At 34.2% G+C, this 18110-nt stretch overlaps 2 protein-coding genes across 7 annotated transcripts; one reads left to right on the top strand and one right to left on the bottom strand.

Annotated features, from left to right (window-relative positions):
• Positions 1-1328: 1328 nt before the first annotated feature.
• LOC127854198 (putative nuclease HARBI1) lies at positions 1329-5879 on the top strand. 6 transcript variants are annotated; one of them, XM_052389234.1, is made up of 7 exons: positions 1513-1758; positions 1795-1841; positions 2253-2354; positions 3220-3452; positions 3883-4036; positions 4689-4789; positions 5563-5879. In XM_052389234.1, exons 3-7 carry the CDS (start codon positions 2307-2309, stop codon positions 5783-5785), a joined length of 759 nt encoding a protein of 252 aa, XP_052245194.1. In that variant the 5' UTR covers positions 1513-1758; positions 1795-1841; positions 2253-2306; the 3' UTR covers positions 5786-5879. The 6 variants fall into 6 exon arrangements, with proteins under 6 accessions (XP_052245191.1, XP_052245192.1, XP_052245190.1 ...); XM_052389231.1 differs by lacking the exons at positions 1513-1758; positions 1795-1841 and adding an exon at positions 1329-1392; XM_052389232.1 differs by having other exon boundaries at positions 1509-1968; positions 3949-4036.
• Positions 5880-5987: 108 nt separating this feature from the next.
• On the bottom strand, positions 5988-9264 carry LOC127854202 (uncharacterized). The gene is made up of 5 exons (XM_052389239.1): positions 8985-9264; positions 8225-8291; positions 7809-7935; positions 6878-6921; positions 5988-6657 (listed from the first exon to the last, which is right to left on the bottom strand). The coding sequence occupies exons 1-5, from the start codon at positions 9036-9038 to the stop codon at positions 6530-6532; spliced, it is 420 nt and encodes a 139-aa protein (XP_052245199.1). The 5' UTR covers positions 9039-9264; the 3' UTR covers positions 5988-6529.
• Positions 9265-18110: the final 8846 nt, after the last annotated feature.

The raw sequence follows: 18110 nt of genomic DNA, 5'->3' as shown, positions 1-18110 counted from the left end.
AAATAAATGTTGTTGTTGTTGTTGTTGTATACATAATAAATGAATTTCCGGAATTTCCACCTTTTCTATCTCAGGAAAATACACTTTGCGTATGCCTTTCCCCATTTATTATCACGCAATGGATTCCAGTATATATGTGCATATCACATCTATTTTGTTTTCCAGTTTCCTATTTAAAGCGACAGTCATACACTCTGATTTATCAAATTTGGCCTAATATTGATATAATTAAAGATAAATAATGCAATTTTAAGTTCATCAACGGCCAATGCAATCAATGCATACAGCTGCACTTCACCACAACACTATCGGTATCACATACTTTCTTGTGTTTGAAAACCGCCTGGTCTTTTACACACTTTAAGTTTGCAACAAAATGTCAACAGCAGTGACGTCAGGAGCGAACATATTTTTTTTTCAAACAAATAAATTAATAATGTTAACGTTTATAAATCTTAAGGAGATGAACACATTAAGTTCTAAAATAAAAACACACACATTTTGTTCGGGTTTTTAGTTCTTAAATTAAAACGCACTCATTTATTTCGTGGTGTAAGTACTTTTTCCGGACTTTGACTGAGATCTCCAATCGTAATATGGCGTCATCGCCCGAATATTACCGATCTCATTAGGTCCCCACTGACTTAACCTATACATAACATACCATGCGGAATCCTTAACCCTCCAGACATGTTAGATGACATGCTCATCTGAACCCATCTGAACACGTTATCTGTGCAAACACCTATATGTATGACTTATACACCGGGGGACCGTTTTACTAACAGAGTTACGCTAGCGTATGTCTACGAATTTCGTAATTCCTTGCGTACGTTTGAAATTTTTGCGCAAATGCGTTTTACTAAAAAATGCGTACGTAAGTTTTACGTAAGTTTTAACGCAACTTTACGAACAAAAAAAGCATGCGTAAGCATTCAGTATTTTCGTAAATATGGCCGCGTTATTTCCGAGAAGGAACGCTCGAAGGAGAAATCCAAGGATTTTTAGAGATCGACCAAACTATCTAAATGTTCTGACAGAGCAAGAAATACAGCGAAAGTATAGACTGTCATATTTAGATGCATATTGTTACAGTCATTCTGGTGAAATAAAAATTAATGTTTTAAATGATGGCTGCTCAATTTAATAATTTGAGCAACCATTAATCTCATCAGTGTCATCTTACACGACAAATCCAATTAGTGGTTCATAAGTTGATTACACCTTTCTAATCTAATCAATATCTTGGTGGGTGTAATGTCCAGGCTTAGAGGGTGTAATGACCAGGGGTGTAACGTCCAGGGGGTGTAATGACTGGACACCCATGAATTAATTAAGGACGACATATCGCCGCAATGTAACAGAAGTCACCCATTGTCGTCAATGACGAAGGTAATATAGATTAACATATTTTGATTTTGTTGTATCATTTGAAATGACAACTTGTTAGAGTGACAGTTTGCCGCATTCAGAAAAGTACGTGTCAATAGCGCTTGCGTCCTTGACATTGTCAACTTTTTATGAAAATTAAATAATGCGGTTGCCCTTTTTGGAACTGATAACGCTATTAAAATACACAAGTATTCTTTTATTTTGTAACATCTATGATTCATTTTCGAGTGTTACTGAGTTTGTAGAACGCAATATTAACTGGATATGGGGAACTACATATGTATTACTGTGAAAAGGATTTTCATCCGAAATCTGTATCCGAATAGTGAATCTCATCCCCCTTTGTTTGGAAAACATTCTTTGACAAGTTACCTATGGAATATGCCAGAGTTTGGTATATAACCTTGTTGAAAAGATATTGATCTCTTTGATCAATTTTACAAAATGCAGTAAGGTTATTTTATCAGATAATGGCATGTTAATAATGTAGCTTGTTGTGGCATCCAACGAAGACGATTTCACAATGAAATGGAATTACTGCAGTATGGTTTGATTCTGTGTACAGCAATTGAATTGGTATTGTTCAGATATGTTTTTAAATATATTAAGTATAAAACCCTACTATATCCGTATAATCATACATTAATTGTATTGTCCAGCAATGTCATTTTGTCTTAGAGATAATTTAATTTGTTCATTTGAAGCATAAAAAAAATCTGACACTCATTGTCATTTCAAACCATAGTTTATTAAACTCATCCAGGAAATTCCTTAGTAAGCTCGTCACAGGCTTGCTTACTAACAAAGTTCCTGAACTCTTATTTTTTTCAAAGTATATCACTATCTGTTATTTTTTTCAGTTGCTGATAACACTTCAATTTCTAGCCAAATCTGAGTTCTACAGTGAAGGTGGCATGACTCACGGTGTCTCAAGAAGTTCAGTTTGTAAGAGTATTTGGCAGGTACAATAGTTGAACATATTTAAAATCAAAATTGCTTTTTCGACATGGAAAATATATATGTTTTGCAGTAACACATAGTTTAAAAATATGTTCTGCGTACTCAATAGCTCCCTTAACACTTCACACATTTTTGTGTCGCCTTTTATTATTAAGTAGATGCGACATAAATGGATCACTTCTCCATCGTCTTGTCTGTCCGTCCGTCTGTCATAAATTGTTTCCGGCGCATAACTAATAAAGTATTGAAGATATCAAATTAAAACTTTTTACAGTGATACAGCTCAATGAGAGGAAGAGTAGTGACAAGGAACCATAACTCTGGGTGGTCCCATTTTTTAGTTATCACCCATCGTTTGAAAATATACTCATTGGTGAAACATCCGACTCGCGGAGTTCTTGTTTTTAAATTTTATCTATTCCTCAGCTGCTTCATCTTGTTTTCCATGTTGCTATATATATTTTCACATAGTTTTATCGTAAACATGTGCTATATAACTTATGGTCTCATCAAGTCATTCATCAACATAGCTCATAACATGTTAAGTGTCAGACCAAATGAAATATTTATAAGTTATGTACATTTTTTAGAGAATATTATTAGAGTTTCGGAAAGAGATTCAGTGAGGCTGATAAACATGTTTGTCTGAGATGTTAACAGAATGTATGATCAAATTTTAATTTGTACGACATTGTGGCTTAAAGGCCCTTCAGATGCTTTGCATAAGTCAATCTGTTCACTGCTTTTAAACAATTAATATTTAAAAGGAACAATTTTTATTATGTAGCTAAATTAAGTGTAATGTCAATTGGTAAATAAATTACTGAACATTCCATCAAAGAGTTATCACTTTATGTTTTGTTGAAGGTGCTAAAAGCTTTAGACCGCCGCTTGAATACTGTGGTATTCCCTACATCGGAGAGAGAACTGGTCCAAGTGAAACAAAAATTTTTTGGTATAGCCGGAATTCCAAATGTGATTGGAGCAGTGGATTGCACAAACATCGCCATGTTAGCCCCAAGGGAGAGAGAAGACATATATGTGTGTCGGAAAGGATACCATTCCATTAATGTACAAGCTGTTGTAGATGCAAACATGAGGTTACTCTTTTTCTCTTTGTATAAGTTTGTGAAAGAACTGACAAAAAAGCATATCTAATGATTATCTCCAAAGGTGGAGGGATGTTGCTTTGGTGTTGTTTGTCTGTTCTACTGTTTATCTGTCTGTATCACTTTTCTGACAGGAGATGTTTCTCAGTAACTATTTTGTGGAATAACATGAAACTTAAAATAAATGTTTCACTTTTGTAAATTATTTGAATTATAATGCATATAATATCATGTCAAGAGACAAAACAAATTTTAAATCTTAAGTGAGATTATAAAGCAACGCAACAATTTATTTTTGTTAATCCTTTACTCTGCTAATCTCTGCTCATTCGAACACAACACTACAGTGTACATACCCTTTATGATTCATGTTTTCTGATTTTATGTGTTTGAAAAGAAAAGCTGAAAACTTTTTTTGTAGATTCACTAACATTGTGGCAAAGTGGCCGGGATCCACACATGACAGTGTAATCTTTGACAACTGTAGCTTGAAGGACTGGCTGGTGGATGGAAGCAAAGGATGGCTACTAGGAGACTCCGGCTATGGACTGAAACCATATCTTCTTACTCCAAAGGTAATTTTTCATCATCATTGACAAACCATTAATGTACATAAACATGTATGTTAAAGAGCCAGAGGATATTTGTTGCATTCTGTGCATTATCGATTTTAATTCACGAGTGATCATAGAAAATAATATTTTCACGAGTGAATTAAAATCGATATTTAACCGAATCCAATAAATTTTCCTTTTATTTAATGCTTTTGATTACAGTTTATATACATTGTTAAAGAGTTAAACTAAAGAATTTTGCTGGGATAATGATGTCATTTCGTCAAAAAAGTAAACAGTGAAAATTATCGATAATTTTCAGTTAATTTTCACTGTTTGAAACAGTGAAACAATCAGTTTTAATTCACTGATATTTCTCTATAAACCACCGGAAAGCATAAAATAAAGTACTTATGGTAATTGTTTAGTTAGATAATCTTGTATAAAGATTGTTAATAATCATGATATAAAATGTATTTATGAGAGTGAGCAATAATACAATGTACTTTTGTGTACAAACATTCCTTTTGTTGAAAAAAACAATTTCTCTTATTTCCTATTCAACGGTGATTCATATCGTATTTACCAGTCCAGTAATGTTCAATGTTTTTCAATAACCTTTTTAGCTCGACTATATCTATATATACATTGTTTTTTTTTAATATGCTGGTAGCTGAATCCAATGAGCAGAGCTGAGATCGCGTTCAACTTGGCCCACAGTCGTTCGAGGATGGTAGTAGAGAGGGCGTTTGGACTGTTGAAGTCACGTTTTAGGTTATTAATGTTATAACAAATAGATTTGATTTTTAGCTCCACTGGCCAAAGGCCAGCGGGGCTTATGTCATGGTCCTTTGTCCGTTGTGCGTGTGTCAGTGCGTTTACTTTTCCTTTAAACATCTCCTAAACTACTGGTCCAATTCTGATGAAATTTCTCAGGAATGTTCCTGGGGTGAACCTCTTTCAAATTTGTTCAAATTATGCCCCTGGGGTCAAATTTGACCCTGCCCCGGGGGGTCACAAAATTGAACATATGCTTAAATAAGGCCTATTTTGTGAAAACGTCAAAAAATTTCTTGTTCATAACCATCCGGCCTAGGGCTATCAAATTTGGTATGTAGTGACATCTAATAGTCCTCTACCAAATTTGTTCAAATTTTATCTCTGGGGTCAAATTTGACCCTGCCCCAGGGGTCACAAAATTGAACATATGTGTTCGTGTGTTTGTGTGTTGTTGTGTATGCATGTGCGAAAAATTGCAATAGTTTCGCGTTTGCTCAATAACTTTGTTATACATGTACAGATTTTAATAATACTTGTTATGGGTATTAACCATATTATGATGTGTCGTGTGAAAGACTCAATATGCTAATACCTTTCTTGGACAGAAACATAACTTGTTTTGCAACTCTTTCTGATGAAACTGTAAGAGAAAGTACATTGTACTTTACTGTACTTTATATCTCCAATGAAAGCAGGCCAATAATGATATAATGGTATATCCACGTGTTTTCTTCCAGTTAATATATAGTATGGTATATTTGTTGTAGGTGTCTTCACAAAACTGGAGGCTATCTACAATTTTCGCCTCAGAAGATAGCTCTGGTTGTGACTGTATGTGCCAAGCTGCACAATCTGTGTCTGAGTGATGGTTTCCTTGACATTGATGACATTGACGTAGAAGATGATGATGACAATGTACAACTGCCACTGGAAAACCCTGACCTGAATGCGTTGCGTGCACGGGCCTTACTGATTGAGAGATTTCACTAAAAAGGGATTCTATATTAATTTAATATAGAATACCTTTTTCAGGGAAATCGCTCAATCAGTAATGAATTGATTCTCAATAGCATACTGAACTGTTTAATGTTTTGTTTTGTTCATTTCACTACTAGAGTATTGTTTTATTACTATGTGATACTAGGTGATATTTAGTGTTAAAATATAAGAAGTAGTTCTAACAATGACACAATATTTTTTGATAGTTGTTAAAAATTGCAGAGAATTGTAATAACCTTATTAATTTCACACCATATTTAGTACATTTCATTTATAGCAATTTGCTGCTAAAATTGTCATTTGATTTATAATATTTTCCATTTATTGTACTTCACTAGGTGATTTTTTTCCAAACAAAACTTTTAATTGTATCAAAAACAAACATCATGAATAAATGTTTAAAGCCACACACCTTGAAATGAAGTACATGTTAATAAATACATATAGATGCAATTTCAAAATGTGCAAAATTGTCATAAAATCTCTAGCCTTGTTAGCAAGTTATTTATTGTTTTTTTTAATTTAAAAACCAAAAGTAGGATTTCTATACATATACATACATTTCGACAAACGCAATTATTTTTTTAAGTTTTAAAGCGCAAAAGAGACAGATGTCTACCTTGTAACCACCAGATATATTCTTATTGGCATAGATCAAATATGTTTCTCATTTATCCTTATACTTACTATGCCATGTATTTCATTTCAAGGTGTGTGACTTTAAACAATGATTATTTATTGTTCATTAAGCGGAAATGAAAACAGTTTTGCAAGAAGTTCTCTGGTTCTTCTTTGCTCTAATAAAATTGCATCGAGTGTCTCATTTTGCTGTCTCAAAAGTTGCAAGACATCTTCATGGTCATCTGAAAAAAAAGGTTTATTTTTAGTAATAGAAAGAAATTCAGGCAAAATGGACTTTAACAAAGGTAGGAATAGGTAACGACTCGCCCCATTAACAACTCGCCTCATAACGACTCGCCCATTGTTAATTGGGCTAGTCGTTACAATACCAATAGAAAACAACATGACTGCGAAATTTAAATAAATTAACATAAGTCAACAGTTTATTTCTTGAAATATTACCATCTTCACTTGTCTTCCGCCTTTTGTTTTTCGTGCTTGGACTCCTGTAATAATTCAAATTAACATACATTGAAATAATTTGTTAGACGATTGTTATAATAATTGGAATAAAACAAGGGCTGTTTGTAAAACACACATGCCCCCAGAATGGACTGTCAATTGTTGTTGTTTCAGGTCACTGTGACCTTGAACTTTGACCTAGAGTCCTGAAAATCAATAGGGGTCATCTGTCGGTCATGACCAACGTCACCATGAACTTTCCTGATCCTAACCCTTAGCATTCGTGAGTTATCATCCGGAAACCATTTTACTGTTTCAAGTCACTGTGACCTTTGACCTAGAGTACTGAAAATCAATAGGGGTCATCTGTCAGTCATGACCAATGTCCCTATGAACTTTCCTGATCCCAGGCTTAAGCGTTCTTCAGTTATCATCCGGAAACCATTTACTGCTTTAAGTCACTGTGACCTTGAACTTTGACCTAGTGACCTGAAAATCAATATGGGTCATCTGCCAATCATGATCAATGTACCTATGAAGTTTCATGATCCTAGGCGTAAGCGTTCTTGAGTTATCATCCGGAAACCACTTGGTGGACGGACGGTCCGACGGAACATGTGCAAAACAATATACCCCCTCGTCTTCGAAGTAGGGCATAAAACACACCTTATGTTGATTGGCAATAATTACATTTTTATTACAGGGATTATGTGGATATTAATAATATGTATTATACTGTTGAAATGTATTCCAAATTAATTGGTTATCTTGTTTCAGTTTAACATTACTGAATGTATCGTATTTATACTAATAGCATATTTTAGTAGTGTTTTGTCACATTATTTATATGTTTTAGATGCTTTGCTGAATACACACTGTTGTTAACAAATAGATGAAATAAAAAGAATTTGTTATAACGCACTGCACATACATTTTTGTTTTTTGGTTTGGAGTTGCGACTCCTCCTACCACCTGGGGTTCTAAAGCTACAGTGGGCTCCACACACATCGTACTGCATGATTGACCATGTTGCTCTGCAATCATCGGCTGTTGTGTTCCTGTCATTATTGAAAACAGACAAAATGTTTCTTCAACTCAAGTGCCTTTCAAAACAATGAAGATTAGAAGCACAAGTACATTTAGCGTTAGCAGCGGGGATAGCAGTAATTTTTACTGTTTTTGCGAAAACAGTACTGTTTTCGTTATCTAGTCATACCGGCAGCGGGGTGTCATTAACTGTCACAACGGCGACTGTTTTAGTGGAACGGTATGGTAAATAATATAGCTAATGACAGTAAGTAAAGATTACTTTTTTATTTGATCATTGCAATAAGGTATGTTACTCACGTTGCACAGCAAACGTGTCCACACCACCGAACCCCACAATCGACTCTTCGCCAATAACCTCTATCATCTATAAGAAATTAGATCTAACTGTACGGTAATCAACAATATAATTTGCATCAAACTTAGGCCTAAAGAAGTTGTATGTTTCCGCTAACCCGACAGACACGAACTTTTTTACCGACCCTTAACTTGTTTTGCCATTTGAAGTCAAGTTTACAGACAAAAAATCAGTTTTTGGTTACATTTGTTTAACTGGAATATTTTATCGATATAATGATTGTGCCATCTTAGAATTATATTAAATGATGTTTGCATTGATGTTTTGAAGACTTTTGTCAATGGACTTACCTTGTTAGTGGAACACAACGTGTAAAAGTCAAACAAAAGTTCAATGAAAGTTACGAAAACCTACTTTTTTATTTTTGGTGATGTTAGCGGAAGTAAAACACAACTTTTTTACGCGTACAAAAGAGTACAAAACACTTTAATTCTAAATTATATGAAAAGACACTTATGAACCCTATTAATTAATCAAGCAAGTATTTTTTAGATTTCTACGGTAGGAGTATTATTGATTTGACTTTAATGATACACTGCATTACATAATTAATTTCATCACAGCTATCAGTCAGATACAGTAATTTACATTTGATATCATTGGTTATGAATAAAAAAACAATATTCTAAGGTCACTCATCAAATGGAGATATGCTTTGATATAGCTTTCTCTTGGTATAGTCGTGAATACAAATGCATTTACTTTCTCCTCCCACTTCTCCAGTGTGATTGCTGGCCCCCCTCCCGTTTGTTTCATTGATAGGCGCCGTTGTCTTTCTTTCTTTCTCAGTTTTGTTTTCGTGTCGGAAATCTTTTTCCGGATCTCTTCCACTGTTCTTTCTTCTGCTCCCAGTGCGTTTATTCTGCATGAGATTATGTTTACATACGTCTAGCATGTTTAGTGACATTTTAATAAGCTATATCCTTATTTAACAAGAAGCCGTCGGAGACGGGTTATGATCCCCAAAGTTTTTTTGTCACAATATTGCACTATATATTCAGATAAAAGGAAACGTCTAGTTGTTGGGGGACAAGAATTGCACTATATGTACAGTTTATGGAAAATTTCAAACGGCCATAACTCTGTGAAAAATCATCCGACCAGAACCGGCTGATAATATGCACATCTCCTCTTGGTAGTGAAGCTTCCCATAAAGTTTAATTGAATTCCGGTCATTAATTGCTGAGAAATAGCCCGGACAAAAATTGTGCACGGACGGACGGACACGAGCACGGACAGACGAAGCGGCGACTATATGCTCCCCCCCCCCCAAAAAAAAATGGGGGGGAGCATAATAAATTATTATGGTGTTTTTGAGCGTTTAAACTACAGTAAGCACATGTCACGTTGTGTTTTTTTCTAATCTAAAATTGTGTTCATTGTTAAGTTTCAAAGAAAATATAATAGTGCGCTAGATGATACTCACTTTTCTGCAATTTTTTCCCACGCAAGATCCTTATCTTTTCCAGACAACGTCGATGAAAAATTGCCGTTTATCAACGCATGCTGCTCGATGTAAGCAGCTGCTAACACCTCCGTTTCTATTTTTGTCCAATTCAATTTCCTTTTTTCTCTTTTCTTCTCATTAAGCGTTACCGCATCCATTGTGACAAGTTACAACTTAAACAAGTGCAGACGACACTAGGTGACAACACACTTACGAAAGCAGATGGGTTACATAAAACAACAAAGTAAAAATAGTATAGTTTAACCGTCAGAGTTGTTGTTGTTTGTTTACATGTCACCTCCAAGTTGGAGAGTTACGATCATTTTTTTCACTTACGTACGATGTCAAACTTACGCAATGTTAGTAAAACGCACTTACGAAATGCGTACGTTATTCGTAACTTGTCAACTTACGCCAATACTTACGCAAAACTTAAGTATTGTTAGTAAAACGGTACCCAGATTATAGTTGGAGTTGCAAAATAGCATTATTGTTGAGAAGCATCGCTTTTGTATGAGATAGTAAGCGTCGTAGGTTGCTGCGACTTTCTGCTCGCACTGTATCCGATTAAAGTGCGACGTATGTATTAATCTGAAGGAAATATGTTGGCAAGTATGTGCACATTTTTTAGGAGATCGCCGGCGCTCTATGGTCATACAACTATGTTTTACAAAAATTTTCGGTTTCGGATTGTCCGTTCCGAATCCGTTTGACACTATTATTGTGGCTAACTGCGTTCCTTGAGGATACGTTTGCCGCACGATTAACACACTTCCCTCCTATAATACACGAGCGGATGTCTTTCAGTGCCGCATATAATAAATGTATCTGCTAACGATGTAAATAAACAAATAAAAACAACAACAAAACACAGAGCCTAGTGTAACCGTTAAATTCGAAAGATTAAATACGATATGCCCGAGGCTTTACTAAGTTAAAACGCCTCCTTAAAGACTGAAACATGCGTAATTTGAGTATTGGACTGATGTGAAATCAATACAGTTTATGTTAAGAAAAACAGTATTGATAATTCTTTAGATTTCCGTAACAGAAGAGCATAATTCAGTCAAAATGCATGGGTCGTATCAATATTAACATGTAAGTTTATGCATTGTTAATGAACAAAATAGAAAGCAATATTATTAATTATAAAATAACCGAATTAATATGCAAAGAATAGACTTTCAAAACATCGATCTGCTTCTGATGAGAGTTAAAAATATGAGGCCGATGTTGTTTACATAAGTTAAGGTACCTTTTTACGAGGTCTCGAAAGATACATGAATGTTGAGGTTACCAAAATTCACATTTTTTGTGTGACATTAACTGACTGTCAGCGTCACGGACTGTACATTTTAGATGACATTAAGGATTTTTATTGGTATGGGTTTATTATCTTCTAAACGAATAATGGAAACTATTTACATTTATAATTGAAAAACGGATACGGTAGTTTGATTGAATCATTTATTTGCAGATACGATAGCGCCCAAAAAAGTGTGACAAACTATTCAGTATTAAATGGAGCCTCATTGGCGCTTTGCATAAATTGTTTGATTGTTCTCAATACAGAACGCTGATCTCGCGTGAATGAGGTGTATAAAAGTGTATTTCAATTTAGTCAAGTCTTATTTTGAATACTTTTTGCTTCATATTGCTCTTAATGAATCGAACGAGCGACGCTATATGTATCGTCAATCAAAGGCTTTCAGGTCTGTTTTAATTGGTGGTATTTTTGCTTTCTATTTTTCTAAATATATCAAACTTAACGCCGCATAATATGGTGCATATCAAAAGCTTCGATGGCAGAGCTAATCTCATAGCTGAAATTGGAGCCAGGTATGTGTTTCATGAAATGCGTATTTCAAAGCTCAAAGCTCAATACAAATCTGGCTCGCTTTTCGATTCTAAATTAATTGTATTCACTTTGCTCTTAATATTGAACGCGGGAATACGATTTATATGATATTATTTCAAATTATATTGCTCTTCTTTGTTTGCCATTTTCATTTTGTTTTTACTTCTGTCAACTGTGGTATTTCTGATTCTGATTCAAATATTTGTTGGGTTATGCGACCATTATCTTAGAATAACACTAAATTATCCATCTGTAAATTGATTTGTAATGTATGCTTGTATCATAGACGGTAGCGGCTGACGCAGTAGCTCTAAAATGTAATTAAAACACACGAATCATGTGGTACGTTATATTTATTATGTCAACACAAGATTACATGTAATATTTTCTCGCGAAAGGCTATAAGAAAGTGTTAAGATTTGTTTCAAACTAGTATTGTATTCTCGTGTGTTGCTTTCATTGCAAGTAAAGCAGTATATTTTATAAAGGGATTTTCCACTGAATCCCTTTTAAATGGCCATTTTCAAGGAAATTTCTTAAAAATGAACCCAATTTATTTTCACTTTTTATAAGAAAGTACACAAATGTTATGCTGGCAGTAATATCCTACTTACATTCAGACAGGAAAATTAAACTCAAAATGTTACGGTGGTGGTTCAAACTCCCCAAGATTCATTATCACATCAAAACATAATTCAACTTAAATGTTACGCTTGCAGTACAAACTCTCAAAGTTTCGTAATCACTTCGACGAAAAAATAAACTAAAATGTTACGCTGGCGGAAAAAAACTCTCAAAGGTTCATTATCACATCATCATGCACTTCAACTTAAAATGTTGCGCTGGAAGTACAAACTTCCAAGGTTCATTATCACATCAAAACATTATTTAACTTAAATGTTACGCTGACGGTACACGCTCAAAGTTTCATTATCACTTCGACAGAAAAATTAAACAGAAAATGTTACGCTGGCGGTACAAACTCCCAAAGGTTCATTATATCATCAACAACTAATTCAACTTAAATGTTACGCTGGCGGTACAAACTCACAAAGGTTCATTATAGCATCAACAAATAATTCAACTTAAATATAACGCTGGAAGTATAACTCTAAAAGTTTCATAATCACTTCGACAGCAAAAAATAAACAGAAAATGTTACGCTGGCGGTACGAACTCCCAAAGGTTCATTATCACATCAAAACATAATTGAACTTAAATGTTACGCTTGCAGTACAAACGCTCAAAGCTTCATAATCACTTCGACAGAAAAATTAAACAGAAATTGTATATAATAGTGTGGGTACAGATCATATTTATTAATCATTTAATGTGAGCGTTCCTATTTTAATGCAAACATTCATATTTCATTTGAGGTCATTCCGCGTGCATATCAATACAGTATTGTCGACTGCGTTTACCAATTGTAAACAAAGTTAATAATATGGACCTGCCATAACAGCATCCGTTTTTATCACAAAATGAATTGAACCTGTTAGGTGTTATTTGCACAACCTTTCTTTCTATTACAAGTACCAGTCGCTTTGTTGTGTAAAGTCAAACCATGGCATGTATTTTCCGTTCAATCTATCAAAGTACATTACTTGTAAAATACGCAAATATCCACAAAAGGCAAATATATTGATCGTTGCTGAACGTTTTCTCTATAGGCATTGTCTTCATTTTCAATGTTCTTAATATTACAATACGATGCGTTATCATAAATTGTACGTTAATCGAATTGACATACCATCAGCGGATTCGTATTAAATAACATTTGCATGACATTGATCTCTAATAAATACACTTTATAACCTTTGTAAAGTCTAGGTAAAACATAACGCCTCGTCAATAAGAGCATTGTATTTGTGTGCTGGGACACATTCACTAAAACCGTGATGTTGCATATTTAGATCAAAGCAATGTGAGCGTTAGTGTTTGGGTTTTTAAAAATAATATTGTCAAACAAAATCGACTGTCAAAGTAACAAGTAAAAAGCGTCCTGAATGATTGTAAACTAATTGAACCGTCTGCCTCAGAAGTAGTTAATAGTGACTACATAACTGACGTTCTGGCATTGTGTGTCTCATGGTAAAGCGGAATTCCATCGAGCTTATTCATTGATTATATAAATGAAGCTCGGCGGCAGTTTATGGTTGTTTTAAAACTAATATTTAATGCGTGGTATGGCGTCATATGGTTGGTAATTACGTATACAAATGTTAAGGAAATGAATTATGCATATGTTTTCGACTGCTGTCCTCAGCAAACCAACGCACCCATGAATGGTCTATTACGGCTTTATCCACAAGTCTTCAGAAACTATTGCATTGCGTATTTTATATGGGGCATTATTTACATCACTATGTCCAGTTATGTCGAGTATCTAGCCATTTTAGTTAATGTTTTACCTCAAAGTCAAGACATAAGATAATCAATAAGAAAATCAACTGATTTGTATGACAAGCATTATTTGAATTTCTTTTTCCGTGTTTACATTTTGTGTAACCTTACAATGAATTTGTAGCATTTAATTGCAATACTTTGAACTGTATGTGCCAAATGTTTGCAGATACTTACAACAAATAACATAACATATTAGTGCGTTAAAAACGATCGACTATTTATATAAATAGTGCATAATATTACATATGGGAGTTATAAACTATTGCGACTTCCCTTTTAAATAGGGATGTCAACGAATATTCGAATATTCGGTCCGGAACCGAATATTCGAATACTATTTTCCGAATCGAATATTTCGTAGAAAAAAAAATCGAGTTATTTCAAAGACTTTGTATTCGTGAAATTTGCTTCAACAAAGTTATAAAAAGTTGTTCCTCGTGTCACAGTGTTTATTCCGGTAGGTGCGATAATGCGTCGCTATGGTGATGACTGTATATCTGTCATGAATCCCGCTAATTGCCTACCTTTATGAAACTTAAATTGACCAAAGACAGTCACTTTGTGTCAAAAGTATGATAGGTGCAAATCGCGTCGGCAATTAAAACACCGACCCTCACTTGATCTAATGACTCGATTTACATTTAAAATGACCAAAGACTAAATGAGTAAAGGAAGGCCGACTTGGTGTAAAACACAAATACGAATCTGTGCAAAAGGATTTTTGATTAACGTAAATCGCGTTATCCAATCGAAAATGTTTTGTATCTCTAATTAAATTGAGTAAATGAGTATCGTATGGTTACATCTCAAGTTGTCCAATCAAAAAGGCTTTTAGACAATAATTTGCTCAACCTCTTATAGGTATTTGCGTATCGCATAGTCCAAGCTTTAATTAATTACTCAATATTTAATCAGGTACTTTGCTTAAAGAAATGTTTTTGGTATTTCGCCCTTATTTAATTGAACATAGTATAATTGCTACACGAATAAAGTAAATCTCTATCGAATCAAAATGCCATCTACACCTTCCGATGCTTGGAAGTATTTCACGAGATCATCCGATAAGAAGTCGGCAACGTGTACGTCCAAACTTCTCAATCATGTGAATAACACACATCTATCTTCTGTATCTTCGAATGATGCTGGGGAATCTAAGAAACAGTCGTCAATCTCATCGTTTATGAGTACGCCTAAGAAAGTGTCTGCTTCCGAAAGTGAACGCATCACATGTGCAACGGTAAAAGACTTACTGTTAAACAGGTTCAAAGTGTGTTGTGGCATCTTGTTTCAGTATCTATCGTTGGTGTTTTGTCCGTATATTATTAATTTGTGTTTGTTTGAATGGGTTCGCTATGTAAATAATACGTTTAAGTTCAGCTTAAATTATTTCTAGATCTGTTTGTCATGTAATTGTTTTGTCGTCATGTAAATATTATGTTTCTCGTTCTATTGTTGATTTACAATACTAAAAGTTTAAAAACAGCTTTTGTCATTCAATTTTTACAATTACAAATAATCAACAAAATCAACTTCGAATAAGCGACATCAACGCTGTGTCAATATTCAGTCACTTCCAGTGAACTTCCGGTAAAAACGAAATAAAATTCATGGAGTAATGGTACGGTAAACATAGTTGATTTTGTTGATTTGTTTCCAACAGATGTTGACCGAATATCCGAATATTCGTTCGGAAAGATGACCGAATATTCGAATACCAAAATCGGTATTCGTTGCCATCTCTACGTTTAAATGTTTAGTGGCAGATGTTTGCCAATAACTGTGGTGTGTGTACACGAGCAAGAAGAATTTCGTCTTGATGAAAGCATAGTTTTCTTATGTTTAATTATTGTACGTTGGCGTACATGTAGTTTATATAAATAATCAACTCAGCTTACTGCACATGCTAATCTGGGGCGACACTTTACGGAATAAGATTAAGCCCAGGTTTTCTAGAACGCGGCTCATTTACCCAAATACTCAAACTGCAGCAAATGACAGTGTTTGATATATTATTTTTATCGTGTACATTATGTTAATTTTCAGCAAGTAGATTAAGGCAGCAATAGGTTGTAGTTGTTGTTGAAGCAGAGTTATCCGAAGTTTCAGGGTATTACAATTTTTTTGTAAATTCATTACAAAACTACTTAGAAAAGGTGTTTAAACAACATTAAATCATATATTTTAATGATCAAACATTTACCCGGGAAAATGTATATTAAACAGCACTGATCATATCGATATCACAGCAACCATTTAGTTGATGTTTGAGGCAAAGTCATGCACATTTTGCGGGTGTTTTTTCGGATGGATTTATTGTTTCGTCGTCTTCATTGACATATGAAATAAATACATGTATGTCATAGAAATGTCAAGGCAGTTGTTAGCAATATATTATCGTTTTACACTGAGGTTTTTCCATATAAATATCAGGAAACATCTCCAGTACGAAAACCGTGCCTGAATAATGGGCAGCCATTGTTTGGTTGATACAAATAATACGTTCCTTTTACTATTTGGCGAATCGCAGTCCAGTCTAAACACAGCTTGTGATGGTTCATTAATTGTATCTTCTTCATTCGAAAACTATATTTGGATTATCAAAGAACGTCTTATGGTTAACTGTAGTTATGAAAGCAAGTGCAACGTTTCGATTCCTCTACGTAAAAAGACGAGCTCTTAAAGTAAATAGCTGCTGTATCCGCAATGCCGTTGATACAATCATTTTTACTTTATTGTTCTCTTTGGAATACTGTTTTATTCGTATATCTAGATGTTACAAAGAACTAGACCGTCTGGGCCCTATTCATAAAGCTCTTTCATTACTTAAATATATGAAATTTCTAAAGTCTCCGGCTTTTTGCGTTGATAAAATTTACATCAAAATACTTTAAACTAGTGAGTTATACCACTATGTTTAAATTTACATCATTTTGGAATCAGAAAACAATAGACTCCACCAACAAAAATGTGTCTGAAAGTTAAGTTGAGATGCCCCTAAAAAGCATTATGTATTCCGGCCTAGCTTTAATGTAAACTATGATCCAATAATGAAATAATACAACTAAAATGTCCTCAGAGCATTGGAATGAAAATCTAGGTTACATCATTTAGTAGTTTATTTATGGAAAAATGTCACACAACCTTTAACATACGAATGACCTAAGTAGTTGTCTGAGCCTAGGCACGATCCATGCAAAGCATTTAGTAAGTAAGTAGCAGTTTTACGAGTTCACCTTACTGAGAACCATTCTTTCCCCAGCATCAACGTAATGGAATAATACAAGGTCAGAAAACTTGGCTTTACCAAGTAAAAGTGAGTATTCTGTAAGATGTCAGATTAATAAAAACCCTCCGTCTGTTCATTGTGGTCTTCGCTAGCAAAGTCAAAAACACTGGAAATTCTTCTGTACATCGGTGTTGTTTTGTTCAAATGATATGATTCTGTATTGCATCTGACATCTAAGTATTGTATTAGAAATAAGATGTTACAGAACAATATCCTTATCGAGATATTTAGACTTTCAATTGAAACGTATATGTTTTCGAGGTTTTTGCCAAGTCATTTTTCGAAATAACTATTTATTTTTCCGAAATCTTAACATAAATTTAGACTAAGTTATATGTTTCGTGATTGTCGACTTTTAGCATAAATATGGCTGCAATATTGTTTAAATGTATCTGTTATCCTTCAATAAACGTCAATATATAATTGACAAGTATAAGTCATACATTTTAATCCATTGTAGCGCCTATATCAATTCAATTTGGACTGACCCAAGAGCTTTACCAAGCACAGGAAATTATGAACAGATCTAGCCTAGCCACATGGAGATCAGCTGCAAAGGGCCCGTCCAGATATATCCGGATTCAGGCAAACCCACAACATAAACCCTTGAAACTCTGCATCTCCAAATTTATGGAACCTCCCCTCAAGGTAACCACGTAAAATACAGCTTAATACTCAGTACAGAAAAAGCACTGGGTCACCTTGACGAGTTTAAGAAACCATAATGGCTTGTTTAAATATTTCATCTAAATCATGTTTGTTCAGTTTGTTTAATACAGTAAGGAAAACAAGACAATCACGAAAACATGCCAAATATATATAAACAAATGT

Source organism: Dreissena polymorpha, chromosome 12 (assembly GCF_020536995.1).
Source record: "Dreissena polymorpha isolate Duluth1 chromosome 12, UMN_Dpol_1.0, whole genome shotgun sequence".
In the NCBI taxonomy this organism is placed as follows: domain Eukaryota; kingdom Metazoa; phylum Mollusca; class Bivalvia; order Myida; family Dreissenidae; genus Dreissena; species Dreissena polymorpha.
Note: the sequence above shows the minus strand (reverse complement) of the source record. Positions and strands in the feature narration are given on the sequence as shown.

What these genes read in the sequence shown, in the direction of transcription:
- LOC127854202 (XM_052389239.1), bottom strand. Translation starts at nt 9,038, where the DNA reads ATGAAACAAACGGGAGGGGGGCCAGCAATCACACTGGAGAAGTGGGAG. An exon ending in TGGAGAAGTGGGAGGAGAAA is followed by an intron (nt 8,292 to 8,984) that starts GTAAATGCATTT and finishes AATTTCTTATAG; the next exon opens with ATGATAGAGGTTATTGGCGA. An exon ending in GCGGAAGACAAGTGAAGATG is followed by an intron (nt 6,658 to 6,877) that starts GTAATATTTCAA and finishes CTTTTTTTTCAG; the next exon opens with ATGACCATGAAGATGTCTTG.
- LOC127854198 (XM_052389230.1), top strand. Translation starts at nt 1,921, where the DNA reads ATGGAATTACTGCAGTATGGTTTGATTCTGTGTACAGCAATTGAATTG. An exon ending in TTTGTAAGAGTATTTGGCAG is followed by an intron (nt 2,355 to 3,219) that starts GTACAATAGTTG and finishes GTTTTGTTGAAG; the next exon opens with GTGCTAAAAGCTTTAGACCG. An exon ending in CATATCTTCTTACTCCAAAG is followed by an intron (nt 4,037 to 4,688) that starts GTAATTTTTCAT and finishes ATATGCTGGTAG; the next exon opens with CTGAATCCAATGAGCAGAGC.